Here is an 18,604-nt window from a genome sequence, read left to right on the forward strand (position 1 = left end):
TCTTGAAAAAACAAACAATAACAATGAAAGAATAAATGCTGAGCTCTCAAACTAGATCAGCTACCATGAGCAAGGTCACCCTCTGAGCCCCCAGTTTTTCTCTTCTCTTCCACAGCTGCCAGATTACCCTTTCTTTTCCTGTACCAGGCTCTTGGAATTGCCAGCATCTGGAACTATAACCACATAGAACCCACTTTTCTTTATAAACTACCTTGACCCGAGCACTTTATTATAACATAAAACGGGGTAAGACAGCTTCCCAAGACAGGACACACAGAAGCTGTCGAGGTCTGGCTCCATGTCTGAGGGGCTGGTAGCATCTGGGTTACAGAACCAGCCCTGCCCCAGGTGAATCTTCCTGCAATTTTTAGCAAGGCTCACGGCACTCACACAGGGCCTCTGTCCGCTAAGTGGTTGGAGCAAGGATGGGGAGAGTTCTGTCCCCTTCTTTACTGGCAAACCCCACTGAGCTCCACTGGTGCCACACTGCTTCCCGAGTCTGTTCCTCTTCTTTTAGATACTGTGCATGGACCGACACAACTGAATAAACAGCAGAATGTTGCATAAAGGGACAGGTTGTCTCATACAGACCACAACCAAGGCTGTTCTTAATCTGTGGGCTGTGACCCCTTTGGGGGGTCAAGTGACCCCTTCACATGGATTGCCTAAGACCATCAGAAATACAGACATTTACATCATGATTCATAACAGTAGCAAAATTACAGTTATTAAGTAGCAATGAAATAATTTTATGGTTGGGGGTCACCACAACATGAGGAACTGTATTAAAGGGCCACAGCGTTAAGAAGGTTGAGAAGCACTGCTGTAGGAATCTAAGCTCTAAGGTGTATGTATGTATGTGTGTGTGTGTGTGTGTGTGTGTGTGTGTGTGTGTCCACACACCTGTGCAGTGCATATGCCCTTAGAAGACAGAAGTGGGTGAGGGACCCACCAAAGCTGTTATAAGCATCTCTGAGCCACTGAGACCCTGCCTCTTCCTCTAGAAGACCAGACAAGCGCTCTTAACCATGGAGCCCTGAACTCAAGCTCACTGCCTGCTCACTGCCTGCTCAGGTTCAGGTCTCATCCAACGCCACCACCCTTAGAAGCCGCTTCTCCAGGAAGCCTTCTCAGAACTCCCTCAGCCATGGCACCTTGCCTCGCTCCCGTGAGACACCGAGAATGGGCTGCAGCATAGGTACTATCTGTCCCACACTTCATATAGTACCTGCAAGGTAACAGGTGCTTTAATGCATGACTAAATGAAAAACTTAATGAGCTGATGTTTTGCTTTGCTGGGAAAAAAATATTAGGGTTTGCTACCAGATAAATTGGATAAAACCTAAGAATATCCTAGCTGACATTGTGATTCCTTACTGAATTAATTTATACATCCTCTGGCATGCTTAATACTGCAGCCATATATTTTAGTAAGAACAGGTGGTGATGAACGACAAGCTTAATTAGGCAAATCATTTCACCTAAAACACAAATATACAAACTCCAAGTGCAGTGATTCGACAGCCAAAGAGGGGAGGAGGACCAGAACAAAAGCCCTTCATACAGCGGCTCCCATCCCTTCTAATTAAGCGTCTCTTTAATCTGCAATTTAAAATGGCAATTCTTTTAATTTAGTGATTTTTTTTTTTTTTCTGCACGAGATAAAGACACAGTTCCTCAAAAGAGTATCTGCATTCAGAGGAAAATATACTGCCCCCATGAGCTTGTTCAAATGACAGAACTTAATGAGTCCCACCGACAGGCAATTAAAGAGCGAGTTGGAATCCTGAGGGAGAGACGGCAACTCGGCTGTGTAGACCAAAGCACTGAAGCACGGAGCATCTCTGACTTAGGGTCAGATGGAGACTAGCCCTGGTGGAACAGTATCTTGAGGGCCAGCAAGTCTGCACCTTACTTGACCCTCAATGTCTACCCGAGGCTGTGGCCAGGGGACAGGCCTCTCTGCTCAAGGGCTCCTGCCCTCATTTTTACTATTAGGCTTTCTTCTGGACTGTCTCGGAAGCCTGTGGAAACCTGATATCCATATCTACCGAAAGTTGTTCCCTTCTAACAACAGAAGATGCATCTAAGGTATCTCATCAGCACTGAGCTCCGTAATACTCCTGCCACGGTGTACAGAGGCAAGTGTGAAGAGAAGAAGTACTCTTTCAAGGTCCCAAAGCACAGCGGCAGGGTGAGGTTGAGCCCAGGACTATAAGTCCACAGGGCCAGGCTTACCCCAATCGGTCTTCCTTCTTTACAAGCTGAGGTCTGTGGGCAGAAGCTGTGGTCTCCCTCACCTGGCCAGCTGCTCCGTCTAAATGGCATATACAGGCCTCCCAGGATTGACATGAATGCTGACCACAACTTCCTAGAGAGCTGGCCTCTCTCCATGGCTAGTCCTTGGTAGTGTGTCTGCTGCTCCAGGAACTTCTATCCGCTCCTCCCAGCCCTCCAGTGTCCTGTGGAGCAGCACCTGAGAAGGTTTTCCTTCTGCCCTCTCCAGTCTCTCGGCTTCTCACTTTACTTCACAGTGCTTCCTGGAGAGGAAGCTTAGAAAATGCCATGGGTGGCTGCAGCTCACATATAACCAGTACATTTCCTTCCTGTCCACTGCTGAGAGCAGGCCAGACAGCAGCCTCCACAGCACAGCCCGTGACTGCCGCCCCAGCGGCTGGGTTCAAAGACAAAACTCCTCACCAGTGCTCACGGTCCTTAGCAGGCTGGAGGCAGCCTCACCACCGTCTTCACCTTATGTTCTACTCACTGGGGCTAAATCCATCACCGGCCACCTGCCTTTCGGCCTTTGCGTTGTCTCTGTCTAGCCTGTGGAATGTATTTCTTCATTGTGCTGGAAAAAAATCCTAGCTATTCCGCAAAGTACCTCCCGCAGTAGCTTTGCCCTTGGCCCCAGGTAGAATTTCTTTAGCCTCCTCCAGCCCTGAAGTGCTTTGTCTACAACCCCAGCATCTGCCCGCATTACAGGAAAGAATGTAGCAAATTTCCACAGAACCAGATGTTCTCAGCCTTGCAGCTGGCTCCAGGGAATGGCCCACAAGGCCAGCGAGGAACAGCAGCAGCTCTGCAGCCCACCTTGAGAGTCAGGGACACCTGGCTTTTGTCCTCCTGCGCCATTATTCACCATGACGCTGGAGTATTTTTAAACTATGCTAAGCCTGGCTGCCTCACCTACTAACCAGGGCTGATAACAACCTAAGTCGTGAAGGGCTATAGAAATGGTTCAGACAGGTCCTCAGTCAGTGGCAGACCCCTCTCTACGGTCACTTCACAAGGGGTGTGTGTGTGTGTGTGTGTGTGTAATGGTCACATAGTCACAAAGAGAAGGTACCCTGTGTTAGAGCCAGCTTCTTCAGGACAGCCATCTTGCTCTGTACTGTTCACCACTAAATCTTCAGTGCCCACAGGACCTGGGGTGCAGGTGATGACTAATACCTGGCGAACGAGTAGTCTTTCCTAACCACCATTCATCCCTTGAGAAAAGGCACTCTGGTGGGCCGCTCTCCGCTGGCTTGGTGCCCGGTGGGTTCTGGGGACTGACATCAGGTCTTCAGGCTTGCAGGCAGCGCCCTCACTCGCCAAACCACCTCACCAGTCCTAATCAGGTTACTTTAGACTCTTCTTGGAAATGGTTTCACTCTTAAGTATTTAGCACTTCTCCAAAAAGGGTGGACACTACAGAAGATCTGGGGAGCACATCTTCCTCTAACCTGTGAGGTTCATGCTTCTATGCCATGTTTTTACAACCCAGGCACGTGTGGCCACAGAACCTGGCCCAGTTAATGAGGCAGGCCGCCATGCTGGGCTACTGGCTAGGCCTCAGCCCTTGAGCTCTCCGCTGGGCAGCCTCCAAACTAGGGCTTCCCAGGTGGAATTGGTACTGTTCTCCCACCCCTGCTCCTTATTTCTGGCTGGCCTGCAGCCTCTGGCTCTCTGTTCTCCAGCACAGGGTTGAGCTACCCCTACCTAGCAGAAGCAGTGAGGCTGAAGAGAAGGAGACAGTGTTTAGGACTGATGGGGGCTCTCAGATACCATAGATCCCATCACCCTCTCAGTGGATAATCAGAGTTGAGCCCTCCCTGGAAACCTTCATGGGGTGCACAGGAGGGGCTGTGACTGTCCTGGGTCTGTGGCTTGCCTGGATACTGTGTCCAGGAACCTCTTTTATGCATGGCTCTGCATATAATCCCAAATGCCACAGAGAGCCAGGTGGGTGTCAGCAGAGAGAATGGGGGGGTGGGGTGGACTATCTACCCCAGGGCTATGAGCTTTTGCACCAATGCATTCAGGGCTTGTGTGCTACTATAACTTCTCTTCTGTGGTAACAGTCCCTGGAAGCTGCTCCAAACAGTGTTCCAAACCTGAGCACTACATTATACCACTGGCCCTGGCTAGACACCCGAGAGCTCCCATTTCACAGACGGCGAGACGGAGACCCACAGAGTAAAGTCCATTCTACTCTCTATGCACCCCTGGGCCCTCCCTCTAGGAGGGATATAAAGAGGGAGCCTCACAAAGGTTTGCATTTCCAGGATCATGAAGAGGGCTCTGACCTCACTTGGAGGCCCTGGGGCACTAATGCTGCCCACACAGGATGTTTGAGGACAGATTAGGAGTGGGGGATGGTGACTTTCACAGGCTCAGAGGCAGGCCTTGAGCCTCAGAGGTTCCAGAACACCCACGGCACAGCCTGGGAAGGTGAACACAGGGTGGCGGAAGGTGCTCACCTCCGTCCTTTGATTTGTGATTTCCCCTAAAGGAAGGACGGACACCAGAGCTGAGCGCTGGCTTCGGAAATCCTGTGGATGAATGAAGCAGTGAGGGCTCCACAACTGAGAGTAGCCGTCTCTTCACTACAACTCATCCCACAGACGAGAAGCATGGGGCTAGACCCAGGGTCTCCCCTGTCTGAGTCTTAGCAAGTTCAGCACGGTAAGGGTACAGGGTAAGGGGTACCCACAGCAGTAACAGCAGCCACCACCTACCGAGCTCTCAGCAGCCCGAACTTTAGTGCCTAGTGTCACCCTCCTGCAGATGAGAAAACAGACCCAGGGCCCTAGCACCTGATTCCTTCCTGGGCTCACCTGTCACCTGTTACTGGGAACTGCTGCAGGCTAAGGCCCTGTGTGATCTCTAACCGGTTCGTCTGCAGACACCCACAAGACTCCTAGAGCCTGAGGAAAGTGATTATGCCTCCGTCTGACAGTCCGAGGAGTGGCCGCACAGGCTGGGCACTGAGGGAAGTCAGCCCACAAGCCGAAGCTCCCGCCTACCGTGTATGTTTGCACACTGACCACTGCAGATAGTGAAGGGGGAGAGAGACAGGCGAGACAGGCCGGTGTTGGCCACATGACACAGCTCTCACATAGCTCCAGGCAGCGGCTTCCTCCTCAGACAGGAAGAACACACTTTCAGTTTCTTAGATGGAATTCAGACACAGGCTGGAGGGGAGGAGGTCAGGTCAGCAGCCACACAAGTGCTCTCCAACTGCAGACTCCTCTAGCCTCACGTGGCGAGGAGACAGATGTCCAGCACACAAGAGGAATGAGAACACAAAGTACCTGCAGGCATACAGCCACGGGTGGAGCCTTGCCTGGCAGAGTGTGTGGGACCTGTGTGGCCACTGACTCAGTAACTCCACAAATGGCCCAAGACTCGCTGGGCACCAGGTTCGGTGGGGGCCAGCTGTGCACAGGGCAGGCAGGGCTTTTACATGCAGCTTACAGTCTCCATCCCCCTGGGGACCTCTGACCATCCAAGCAGAAGGGCAAGGCCACTCACTGAATTCCACACAGGAAAAGGCATTTGCAGGGATATTTCTATCAGCACATAATAGAGGACCCAAAGCTACGGACATGCTGACGCTTTCGTTTTTATTTTTTTAAAGATTACTAAGTGAACTCATTAACATGTCAGATGGAAATTTACCAACCGGAGAAACCTGTCCCTCAGTAACGTTTAGCCAAAGAAGGGAGAGATCCCATGGCTCTTGCCGAACCCCCGCTTCCCTGGGTAGACCTGCTGTTCATGCGCATGTTAAACATTAATTACGGCTGTTACTCATTACACAGCAAAAACCTCCCCGTACAAACACAACTGTTAATTTCCTCACAGGCCCAAGGCATTCTGGGAGGCTATGAAGAAGACAGGAGGCATTGTGGGACTGAGGGGAGCCTGCCGTGAGGCAGCCTGTGGCTGGAGTGCGGGGACCCTCCCTGTGGGACCCTCGGCAGACTCTGGGCCTGTTTACTCCGAGGCCTCCCCTACCCCAAGAGGCACAAGGAGCAGTGAGTGTGAGCAGCGCCCACACAGCCCCACAGCACTAACCGCTGGAACCTGATCTCGGGGCAGGAGTGGGGGTAGGGGCAGTGACCAGTACTAAGGCCAAAGAGCAAGCGGAGGAACTGCCTCTACGCCAGGAACCTCCCGAGCTACCCCACAGCAGGTTCAAGAAAACCTTTTCCAGACGAGAGCAATGCAGCAGTGGGGAAGGCAAGCTCTTTCCACTCAGACAGATCCAAGTTTACGGCTACATGTCTATAGGCAAGGCACTGAACTTGAGAGTTTTCATTTATGTTATCACAGTGAAACAATGCCCACACGGCAGGGCTTCACAGGGTAAATTTATCCAGGTTCCTAACTCTACTCATTAAAAGCTAGCGCCCTGTCCATTCCTTCCAATTACCATCCTGGGGTTTTCTTAAATAAATAAGCCAACTGAGCTGGCTGAGGTGGCTCTCGACTGTTTAGGGAACAGACATACATAAAATGCTACTTTTCCTTTTTCTGTCCTTTCAAATGCCCTTGATAATGTTGAGATGTCAAAGCTTCAGAGGGTCTACCTATGGGGCATGGCACTAGCACCCCATGAGAGGGCAGTACAAGTGCGTATCCGGCTGTTCCAGAACGTTGACAGGAGGCTCAGCCCAGTCTGGAGGGTGAGAAAGAGCTGTCATGTTAGGGTAGGCTTTCTGGAAGGGCCGACACTGGTGTCACCTGAGATGAGCTGTGATGCCCTCCCCGGCTCCCTCAGCCCCTCACCTGTTACACAGTATGTCATGGGTACACGAGGTTCTCCTCATGGAGTCCCCCAGAGAACCTGTGAGTTCTCACACCGTGCCACAGTCAGTCAGAAGTGGCACCTGGTGCTGTGACACTTTCTGCAGTGGCTTACTTGCAACTCAAGCTCAAAATTCCTATTCTCGGAAGCCCAGGCACATATACCCCGTCTAAAACGGGGAGGGCGGAGGACCGCTCCCTCTCATCCAGACTGCTGGCCTGAGCCTCAGCAGGGATGAGCGGGTGGGGGCTGGGTGGGGGCTGTGGACACTGGAGTGGAGGTTAGGGTCCCGACAGTAGTCCTGCTCTCCAAGCCACCTGACCCTGTGTCCCATTGCCAGGCAAAATCAGGAACAAGCACTGTAAATGAGGCCTCCAGGGCTGCTGAGCGCCCCTTCATGCAGCACTGTTTTTCTTTTAAATTAAGCTTTATTTAATTTAGCAAGCCCTTCCAGAACTCCAGTAATAAAACCTCACAGGCACAGCCCCTTAGGACTCACAAAGTCTTTCCATCCAAAGGTCCAGTGGGCTGTTCAAGAAGCCCACACTGCATGACAATCACCACTCTTCAGACAGGAAAGGTAGAGGAGCAGCCCAGGTCCAAGCTGATGAGCGAATGGAGAACATGTCTGACTCCTGCCACTGGTCTTCGCAGATAAGACACACTGTCCTAAACTTTCAAAGGCAGATCAACGTGCCAAGGAGCTAGTATGGGGTACAGACAAGGGCCCCAGGGTAATATACGTGATATGCCCACCTGAGTCAGGTGTCTGTTTTCCACTTCTGCCTTTGGCAGAGCCCAGGACACTGTCTGCAAAGTACCTTGAAGAGAGACGATCTTGAGCTGGTGGGTCACAAATGAAGTAACTGTTTCTCACCAGCCCACTGGGATCCTTCTCAGGCTTGCCCACCAGCTGGCTCCCGCTGCCAGACCCCAAGCTACAAAGTGCCTTCATTAATTCTCAGACCCAACCACCGATTTTCCATTCTTAGAACTGAAAGGGCACAGATCTCCCACACCCATGGACTGCCTAATGGCTCTGCCACAGGGTCTTTTTCAGTTTTCTTCCCCTCTGCCTCAGTTTCTCTAGGACAGGGAATGAGACTGTGTAACCTTCGGGACCCTCCCTGTGTTGAAGGAAATGAGGCATGCAGAGGGTGGCCAGGAGAATGCAACAAGACAGAAGGTGTGGTTGACACTAACAACGAGCCCACATTTTTCTGGATGGGAGGCTCGGTATGCTTACCAGGGCTTCAGCGGGGCCGCTAAAATCCTAGAACAGGAATACAAGCCCTTCAGAGGTGTGGCAGCAGCAGGTGTCTGCCATCCAACTTGAGTGATCCTCATTCCCAATCCTTGGCCCTGGCCACAGGCCGCCTTCTGCACAGGGCCTGTTCATCTTGCAAGCTGTCACACTAACCTCGGTAGTATAGGGTTTAATTTCTTTAAAAATTCAGCTATGTTATGTAAACAGGTTTTCATTTTAATCCCAAGTGTGGGATTTTAGTTTTGTCCATAGCCGAAAACAGCCTAGTGCCACTCAGAGGGGGGCATGGTCTTTGCCAGCTGCAGTTGGTCTAATTCTGAGAGAGTATAAATACCAGGGAAAGGGAGGGAGGACGCTTCAAGGAGACGGACAGAGAAAGAAGAAAGCTCGCTGGTTCTGATGGACTGCTGGCTATCCTGACAAATGAGATTGGTATTTTCCCCAAGAACCAATGACCCCAACCAGCCGGAACTAAGCCTAATGAGGTCTACGTCCCCTGTTCCTTTTAACCTTTCTTTCCTACCTAGTGTTGGGGTGTTGGAAGGTATTGGGAGAGATAAGGGGTGGAGAAGGGAGGTAGAGGCATTAAGGAATCCCAAATAAAATAGTTTAAAAAACTAGTGCCTATAAACCTACACTACCTCAAAACACTTGAAAGGAAATAAACAGCACTGGCTTGCTAAAGAACTGGTAGGATCATTTAACTACCCAAGTCCTCATCTTTAATGAAATGTGCTCTGTAGACTTCTGCTAGTCCCTGGGATCTAGGGCTCCCTCATCCTCTCGCAACAGCCTCTACACAGCTGCAGAGCAACCATGGAATCTTCCTGTGGCTTAAGTTCTTAAGTTCCCGGTGAGACAGGCACAAGAAGGAACGAACACGAACACACACACACACACACACACACACGGGGAGGGGAGGAGCAAGGTGGGGGAAGGAGCTGGGGTCTTGGCTGAAAAGGGCCTCCTGTCACCAGCTCAGACCAGTTTGGCATCCTACAGGCTATAAAGCACCTCTGTTTCACAGACTGGGACCAGCAGCCTATCTGCCTACTCTCACTGGCATGCTGGGGTCCCAAAGGGATATGCATGTACCCAGAACGGCCTACAGTCCATGCTCCTGTTGCAGAGTAAGTCTCTGCCACCCACCTTCCTCACTGCAGCCACAGCAGCCTCCAAGACTTCAGTGTCCATCTCCACGTCAGGTTCTCCAGAATGCTTACCACTCTCTGGATCCCAGCCTCAGTCCCTCCCCCTTCAAGGGTCCAGTTCTACGCCATTCTGGAGTTTGAAAGCATGGAAAGTGGTCCCCACTCAGGTTTCTCCAACCAGGCCGAGCATGCAGAGTCACAAAAAATAGAGCAGTGAAGACAGAAAGAAAGGGGCAGATTTGCTCAGCAAACTTCATCTTACTCAGCTGTTTCCAGCAAGCTCCTGAGAAAAACTAGGGCTGTTTCCGGAAGACACCACAGCAAGGACAGGCCCTAGGAACACTCCGTGTTCTCTCTCTCCGTGCTCCAGGGACTCGCTGAAGCATGAGCGCACACACTTGTACATGCAGACCCATACTGGCACTCCCGCTCTGCACATGCACACTGAACAGCCACTCAGTGGGGAACTGTACCCTCTATTCCAAGCAGCCACACTTGAGGGATGGCAAGTGGAACCACGATGACTCTCAGCAATCCAATCAAATCGATGCAAAGCGTCATCACTGCCTGAGAGGTGGCCTACTGGCCTCCCACCCACTGCTGCGTGGAGAGCCTCTCTCAGGCTGAAGGTTGGTGCTCACAGCATCCTCCAGCCCTGGGATGATGCAGCCACCTCCTCCTTCATCCCAGGAAGTGAGGAGGGAAGCCAAAGCTGCTTGGGACAGGGATAACCAGCATCTGCTCTGGAGGGTACATGTAAAGCCAAAATAACAGTGACAAGAACCAAGACCTAAACAGATACGTGTGGGTCCGGAAGCTTCCTGCCAGCTCGCTCTATCTGAGGCCTTATGAACAATGACTCATACAGAGTACTCAAAGTGTCTCCAGGCATGAGTGGGCAGGTTCCAAACAGACAGCCTTCATGTCCTATGGGTTAAGTGCTCACTGGAACGTCAACACAGATCATATGGGGGCTGGCAGAACACACTCCAACTGTGTACGGCTGGTATAAAGATGGCACGTTTCTGAGCAGCTTACAGGCAAAGCCAACACTGCTGGTCGGAGAGCACGGTGAGGAGTGAGGTGCCAGACTATACCAGAGCATCCCAAGCAACAACAGCCTTTGAGGTCCCTGTGAGGAAACCCCAAAACCTGCCACGGTGCTGACTCACGGATGCACAAAATTTCTCTGAATAACTCTTGTGTCAGGCATTCCAATGGCCCCAATTTCTCATGAGAGTGAACTGTTTTTCTCAGTTTTAGAGTCTCCGGAGTGGAACTGAAGTCAAAGGGCATGAGCAACGGGATTCTGACTTGTGACATATGGACACACCACTCTGCAGAAGAGCTTTGGTGGGGCCACTTTGTTTCTAGAAAACCAGGCGAGAGGAGCCTAAGCTCTGAGCATGCTCACAGCACAGCTACAGATGGGAAACACAGTAGCCACCTAAGCTGTTCAGGACTGAATGGGACCACAGGACTCCAAGAGGCCCCCGGGGAACCAGCTCTGAAGGTGGGGAAAGTGGACTGGGAACCCTCAGTGCCAGAATGGAGTTACTCTTTGACCTGGCCTCTTTTTCCTCAGGAACCCATGTCATCTCTGCAGTGCTTGGCCAGGCTAGACCCACTTGTCTTCAGTTTACCTCAGGTGGTGCCAAGTGCTCTCCAGCAACTGCCTCCCAAACAGGGGCGCTGCTCCTACCTGCCAGGGCGGGGATGGTGACCCGGTTCCATTCCCATGGCTGGTCGTACTCATCGGCTGGCCGGTCATCATCCTGGGGCAGCTTGCTCTCCCGTAGCCGAAGGCTCACAGTGCTCTCTGAGTCTGAGTCCACGCTCTGGCCTTCAGGCTCATAAGGGGTGTCATACAACTGGATGCCTTTGTGTTGGGACCGGACACTCTCTTGCCTCTGGAATTCTGCAGGCAACAGGGAAGGAAGGAGACACGTCATGGATGTGCAGTCCCCACCAGGAAACAGTCTGAGGTCAGAGCTACTGGCCAGGGAGGTGGGGCTGCCCTGCACTGAGCATCTCTCAACTATGTGGGTAAGGACCATGCTTCCCAAGACTGAAACTTTCAGCCTAACAGCAGCTTCAGACGCACTCTGTTCTCTCACTGTCTTATCCGTTCAAGGACTTGGGCCAGTTGTGTGCAGAAAATGGCAGGTGTGTTCTGGCCCTGCGTAGCCCTCATACTTGGCCATCTCACCACTGCCACCTTTCCATTTGCACAGAGCCACATTGGGCCAAATCACCCTCTGTTCCCACCCAACTCAGAGATTAATTTAAAGAACCAACATGCAAAGATTCTCCTGGAGAGGATCTGGCCAGGCTACTCTTCAGCCCTTGCCTCCCTGTACTACTACACCCCAGAGCCCATTCTTTCAACCCAACCAAAAATGTCGGGGATTTGAAGGTATGGGAATCGGAGTTAGCTTCTTCTAGAAAGGGTGACAGGAATGATCTAACTAGCCATCCCTGACAGTTGCTGCTATTTCCAGGAGACAAAACACCTACATTACCATGACACTGACTTGTCGGTAAGGGAAACCAGGCATTGGGGTCTGGGAGGACCAGGACAAGAGGAAAGAGCCAGCATTTGAACTCAGACCCCAGGTCAAGAGGAAAGAGCCAGCATTTGAACTGACAAATGGAAGCAGAAGAGGATGGCATGAGCCAAGGCTCCGTGTACAGAATAAGCCCACAGTTTGTTTGCTTTTCCTTTTAAGGGTCTCACAATGTGGCCCATGAAACTTCGATGTGGTCCAGACTTGCCTTGGACTCATGATTCCCTGCCTCAACCTCTCCAGTGCTAGGATTATAGGCCAGAGCCACCACACCTGTAGGTAACAACTCTCCATATCAGCCATTATTGCCTGGACAGTCCAGCAGCATTGAGCACATGTACCCTTGTGCAGGATCACCATTTTTCATCTCTAAAACTTTCTCGTCTTCTCAAACTAAAACTCCGTACCCATTAAGCACTGCTCCTCACTTTCTTCACCCCCCGCCCCCAGCCTTTAGAAAAGTCCATTCCACCTTTCTCTCTGAGCTTGACTACTCTGGCTGGCTACCTCCCTCAAGAGATCAGCATTTGCCTTTTGTGGCTTGCTTACTGCACGAGTCACTGTGTTTTCAAAGTGGAGTGCAACTTTCAAGGCAAAGGAATGTTTCACGGTGTGGACATTCACTGTCCCCTTCTGCTGTGGTCCCAGGTTCAAGGAGGGAGTAGGGGTGAGGGTGGAGGCAGGGATGTGTTTCATGGTATGTGTGAAGCACACGCCAAACCAGGGGTCAGATGCATAACTACGGAGGAGGCCACGGCCTGCAGAGCAGCTGCCTGAACATGTGTGAATAGCGGTGCCTTCCCAAGGAAGAGCGGCTCCTGGCCTCTGCTTTACAAGCCTCCTCAGCGACACAACAACGCTGCTCCTCCTGTGCCCTGATGAAACAAGCCAAGGGCTGTGCACTGTCCTTCAGTACGCATTAAACCCTTAGGCCCGTATTTCCTAACCTTCACCGAGTCCCATCCTGACCTCACGACTTTGGCTCGTTCCAGTGCCATCACTGGAATTGTTGTTTTTATTTTAAAAGGAAGTTTCTGTAAACATCCTAGAAGCCATTACCTTACCAAAACAAAAAGCAAAGCAAAACGAAACAAACAAAAAACAGCTGCTAACACACAAAGACTGAATGAGAAACAAACCCATGTGCCAAAGGTTAGTGTCCTCCTGTGCAAAGGGGGGAATCTGCAAGTATTAAAGGGAGACAGGCACAAACTACTAAAAATAAAAATGTTGTTCTCTAGAAAGAGAGAGAAAGAACAGGGGAAAAGGAAAACCTTCTGATTGTGGTTTGTAAGCCATGTAAAGTTATCTCCCAAGAGATTTTTACCACACTTTGGTAAAATGTGGCTTTTGTTGGGTTCTGCGAGACTGTTAAGTTCTTCCCCTTTTCACACAGTGGGGAAGGGCACCGACTGCAAAGCACCACAAGCAACTCTGTAAATCACCTCATGAACCCAACTACCAACACTACTTACTGCTTTGCAGGGGACCTTGACATCTCCTTCTGGCTCCGAGGAGGACACAGAGCCGGGGGACACGGGGGTGCAGCCGATACAGCTGACCTGGGAAACCACCCTTTCCGTCACTGGCTCACACCAGTGGTTGCCACTCAACTCTACGGCAGGGCTTCTCAACCCTCCTAAAGCCGCAAACCCTTTAATGCAGCTCCTCACGCTATGGTGACTCCAAACCGTAAAATTATTTTTCGTTGCCATTTCATAACTGTAATTTTGCTATTGTTATGAACTGCAATATAAGTACCTATGTTTTTCGATGGTCTTAGGCAACTCCTGTCTAGGGTCATTTGGCTCTCCAAAGGGTTGCGACCCATAGCTCTACGGGCATCAAGCAGCTCAGATACACTTCTGTGGCAGCACCTTGCTTCTTCCTCCAGACCTTCCTCCAGACCACTGCAGACATTCACGTAAATGGGGAAGGTATGTGAACAAGAACTGACAGGCACACACCACTCTCTCCCCAAAATTCCCATTAACTTGTTAAAATCCCAGATTCTAGTGATGAAGTGCCTCGAAATGGCACCTGCATACAGTTTAGTGTCAAGAAATACGGATGAGAAACAGGTACACGACATAAACAGCAGCCTTAAGGAAAATGCACTGAGAACAGATCAGCGACCCAGTCAGAGACCTGTATGACAACCCTCATGCAGGATTGTTCCGGAAGCACCTACACCCTACCAATGCTGAGTTCATAACGGTAGGTAAGGATGTCGGGATGCCCCCGTGGTCATTAAAACCACAGTGTACAGCTTCCCTCTGCATTACAGATGGGTTCAAATTCTCATTAGGGCTCAACAATAGGGAACAGTCAAGTAAATTATCACATGTGAACTGGATGGGATATTAAGCAGTCATTAAAATAATAAATAGGAAGATAATGTAGCTACATGGGAACACGCACATCAAATTATGTTGAGCTGAAGAGTAAAATACAGAAATGTTACGTGTTGACAGCCAAGGAGTGTAACTGAACTTCCTAAACAACTCCTGGCAAGGTGAACACTGCGAAGGGAATTCTGCTCCCTGCTGAGGAATTGCTCAAAATGAGCATGGCACATTTTGCCCATAACGTCTAAACTGAGATGACAGCAATGTCCCAAGTACAGACACATAGGAATAAAGAGCTCAAAACCCTACAAAAGAAGGTAAATAGCTGCTGTGGAGAAGGACCATTGCTTAATTAGTTTTCAAAGTTGTTGTGAATAACGGATAAAGACGCTAGTAAAGAAAAAGATGTAATTAAGACAGGAGCATGTGAAAGCAAACACTGACGCGTTAAGCAAACTGGGCTCTTCAAGGCTGCCTTGCCTGGAAGCAGCCATCGGCCCTAGCCCCTGGGACTGGGGCTATGGGGAGCAGTCCCTCTCCTGAGAGGCTGCCAAGAGCGCCAGCAAGTCAAGGGTCACCACGCCAGGCCACCTGGCAGGACGTTTTGTTTCCTGCCTAATGACCATGGCACCTCCCTCTTATGAGCCAGGCCCACTGGGGACAGGCCCCAGAAGAATCTAACGGGGGGAGTCGGTGCCCATATGTTCTAAGCCACACGTTATCTAGACATCACCCTCCAGTCCTTTGAGGAAAATGACTTTTAATACTGGGTGGCAGGCTGTGATTTCATGCCTTGTAGGCACCAAGTAGAAAGAAACATTAAATTGACAGTGTGGGATTTCTCTTGAGCTCTAGAGTAGAAAGGGTTAAGTAGAACCAGGAGAAAAACAGAAATGGAAACAAATGCATCCTATATGCCACAGAACCTGAGAATGTCAGACCTGGAAGAGACCTTAAAAATTCACCCACAGCATTTACAAAGAGGGCCGGAGATCATAACTGCTAATCAAGGAAGGAAGAGAGGCAAGCAGGACAGGCCGAGTTTGCTCAAACCACAAGGCCCTTGGAATGGATGTGACGAGGGTTAGATCTGAGTGCTGGCTGACAATCTACACTTCGCCCTGTACTCAACAACTCTGCCTCCTACCTTTAAAAGTAAGACTATGTAGGCTGGGCGGTAGTGGACACCATTAATACCAGCACTGGGGAGGCAGAGGCAGGTGGATCTCCTTTGCGTTCACAGCCAGCCTAGTCTACAGAATATGTTCCAATATAGCCAGTGCTACACAGTGAAACCCTGATCTGAAAAAACAACAACAAAAGCTTTAGATCTGCTCACAACTGCACAGAAGGTGGCGACATCCCATGTATCCTGCGCCCCAATCACACAGCCGTCTCCATCATCAGCACAGCCCAGCACAGCCCAGCACAGCGGTTGCAAGAGCTGATGATGCTAGACTGATGCAGAGACCCCAGCTTACGTGTGGGTTCACGGCTGGTGGCGGACCTGTGGATTTAGACAGCCGTACAATGCAGTACAGGAGGCATTGCCACTGACACTGAATTATCTGTTCTTTGCCTGGTCTCGGCTCTTTCCCCCAACCTCTGGAAATCATCTATCTTTCCCGGCTCCATAGTTTTGCCTTTTCCAAAATGATATATGGCTGGAGTCAGGCAGTATGCAGACTCCTCAGATCTGCTTCTTCCTCTAAAACACATTTTAATTTCCTTTATGTTTCTCCCCCTCTGAAAGCTCATTAATGGCTTGCTTTTTTTTTTTTTTTTAATTGAACTGGCTTGCTTCTTTAAAAGAAAAAAGATTTTTAAAAAGTGTCTCTGTGTGTGTGTGTTGCGTATGGACGTCAGAAGAGGGTACTGGATCCTTTGGAGCTGGAATTACAGGCAGTTTTGAGATATCTGATATAGGTGCTGGGAATTAAACTCAGGTCCTTTGCAAAAGCAGCAACTGCTCTTAGTGGCTAAGCCACCTCTCCAGGCCTTCCCATTTCTTAATACTTCAAAAGCATTCCACTGTCTAGATGGTCTAGAGTTCATCCAGTTACCTACTTTATAAAGGACATCTTGCCTGGTTCTGGGCTTTGGCAATTATAAATAAAATAGTTGTAAATATCCTTGTACAACTTCCTTTGGTAAGGACTGCGTAGTATGATTGCTAGATTAAGTAAAAGCATGTTCACTTTTGGAAAGAAGTGCTAAACTTCCCCCCCAAAGTAGTTGTATCATTTTGTACTGTCACCCTAATTTCTGGTACATACATCTTCCTTTTGCTTGGATGCTACTGAAGGGCTAAAGAAGCCAGGGTCATAAGAGATAATAAAGGAAGGGAGGGGACGACAGAGAGAGGGAGAAGCAGGGAGCAGGACCTGCCAAGCTGGGTGCAGACAGGAGCTTTGTGGAAAACGAGTGTTTCTTGATGTGTAAACTCAACAACTATGTTCATATAGGTGATGAGCAGATGTGCTCATGTTTTCTGTGTAGACTTGATTTCTAGTATAGTCATGATACATGCATTCCTTTCTAATATAGACAGCCTTTAATCTGTATATCAAAAGTAGACATATCTAAGTAAAAAACCCTGAGGGATATACTTTGTAGTAACTTATCAGTTAGGAGACAAGAATCAAATAATTCTTTTGTTGTTTGTGGGCAACAAGGTCTCACTATGTAGCTCTGGAAGGACTGGATCTCAGAGATCCGTGTGCCTCTGCCTCCCTAGTGCTGGGATTAATGGCATCCCAGACCTAAAACAGTTCTTTTCACTACCTTTTCCCTACCCTTGAAAAGACTGAGTAGCAGCTGGGCATGGTGGCACACACCTTTAATCCCATCGCTGAAGGAAGGGAAGAGTCAGGGGGATCTCTGTGAGTTCCAGGCCAGCCTGGTCTACAAAGAGTGTCCAGGACAGCCAGGATTACACAGAGAAACCCTGTCTCAAAAGCAAAAAAGATTGAGTAGCTTCACTTTTGAGCTCCCATCTCAGATGAACCCCACCTTCTTCAGCAGTACCAGCACCCACCTGTCTCCAGTGTGTCACACTCAGTGTCTCTTGATCCTTAGTATGGGAGAAGATAGTGCCTGGGGCGGGGGGGGGGGGGGCAGATGCCCAATCCATTGAGGCAAAGCCCAAGTCCTAGTGAGACCTGATGCTACAGACAAAGAACAAAGAAGCAGCTTTTGGCTGAGACAACCTGTAGAAGCCTTGAGGAATTCATACCTTCCCTCATACACAATGCTGTGGCAGGGAAAACGAGCACAGGATAGAGGAGACAAGCCCGGGGCCTGGAGAGTCTACAGATCTGCAAGGGTAGATGGAGCTGTGGGAAGGCGGAGTGGCTTCTGGGGGGCCTTGAGTACCAAGTCCAGCAACCCTGAGAACAGACATTGTCTTGGAGCCTCTGGACAAGGTGGGCTGGACAGAGTGGTGCAGGCTGGGGCCTCCCTGAAAGAACAGGCTGGGCAGCATCGCTCGTCTCTCAGCTTTTCCACACAGGCCTTTCTGAGAATCCACAGCAATTCTCAAGTCATAGGATGGCAGAGCTCACTAGGAATATGGTTCTGAGAGGCCTACACTCCTCCCAGCCTAAGAAACCTTTCCTCTGCCAGAGATGGGGACACCGGACGTTACCAGCACCCTCACCATATAACCTCTCTTGGCTGTATAGCCACGGGGACACAGCCGGTGTCCTGAGGTGCTGGGGCTGAAAGAGGGTGAGACCGAGTCTCAGGTAAGGTTAGCAAAGGCTGCATTACTAGAATGATATAAGCTGCTATGGACCAAGCTGCCCCACATGGAGCCCTTGGAGAGAGGTAAACCTTAGGTTCAGGAGTGAGAAGGCCTGCCACTTAGGCTGGAAGACAGAACCAGAGTCAGACTGCCTGGACTGACAGAGGCCTTGTTTTTAGCACTTGCTTGGCTTGGGACAAGCTGTGTCAGCTTCCTCATCTCTGGGCAGGAGACAACTGCACCAGCTTGGAAAGATGTCATGAGTATAATAAATCTACATACCCCAAATGATGCCTGGTGCAAAGAAAGCATCCAGGACCATCGCTGTTTCAGTTACATGGGCTTCCTTGGAGCCCCACTCCAAGACCTCTTCTCCAAGACTGCCCTCTGCCCCCAGCTTCAGCAATCCGCTTGCTGCAACTGGACAGTCAGTCCTACCATGTAATCT

At 50.2% G+C, this 18,604-nt stretch overlaps 1 protein-coding gene across 2 annotated transcripts in view; it reads right to left on the minus strand.

Moving 5' to 3' along the window:
* Shb (SH2 domain containing adaptor protein B) overlaps positions 1-18,604 on the minus strand; it is a 114,812-nt gene that overhangs the window by 25,068 nt on the left and 71,140 nt on the right. The window contains exon 3 of one of the 2 annotated variants that reach the window (XM_055605353.1): positions 11,199-11,414. The exons of the other annotated variant lie outside the window; for it this stretch is intronic. Within the exon in view, the coding sequence (XP_055461328.1) occupies positions 11,199-11,414 (216 nt within the window). The remainder of the gene's footprint in view (positions 1-11,198; positions 11,415-18,604) is intronic. 2 annotated transcript variants of the gene reach the window in all.

This window comes from Psammomys obesus, unplaced genomic scaffold, assembly GCF_907164565.1.
Source record: "Psammomys obesus unplaced genomic scaffold, mPsaObe1.curated_primary_1811, whole genome shotgun sequence".
NCBI lineage: Eukaryota > Metazoa > Chordata > Mammalia > Rodentia > Muridae > Psammomys > Psammomys obesus.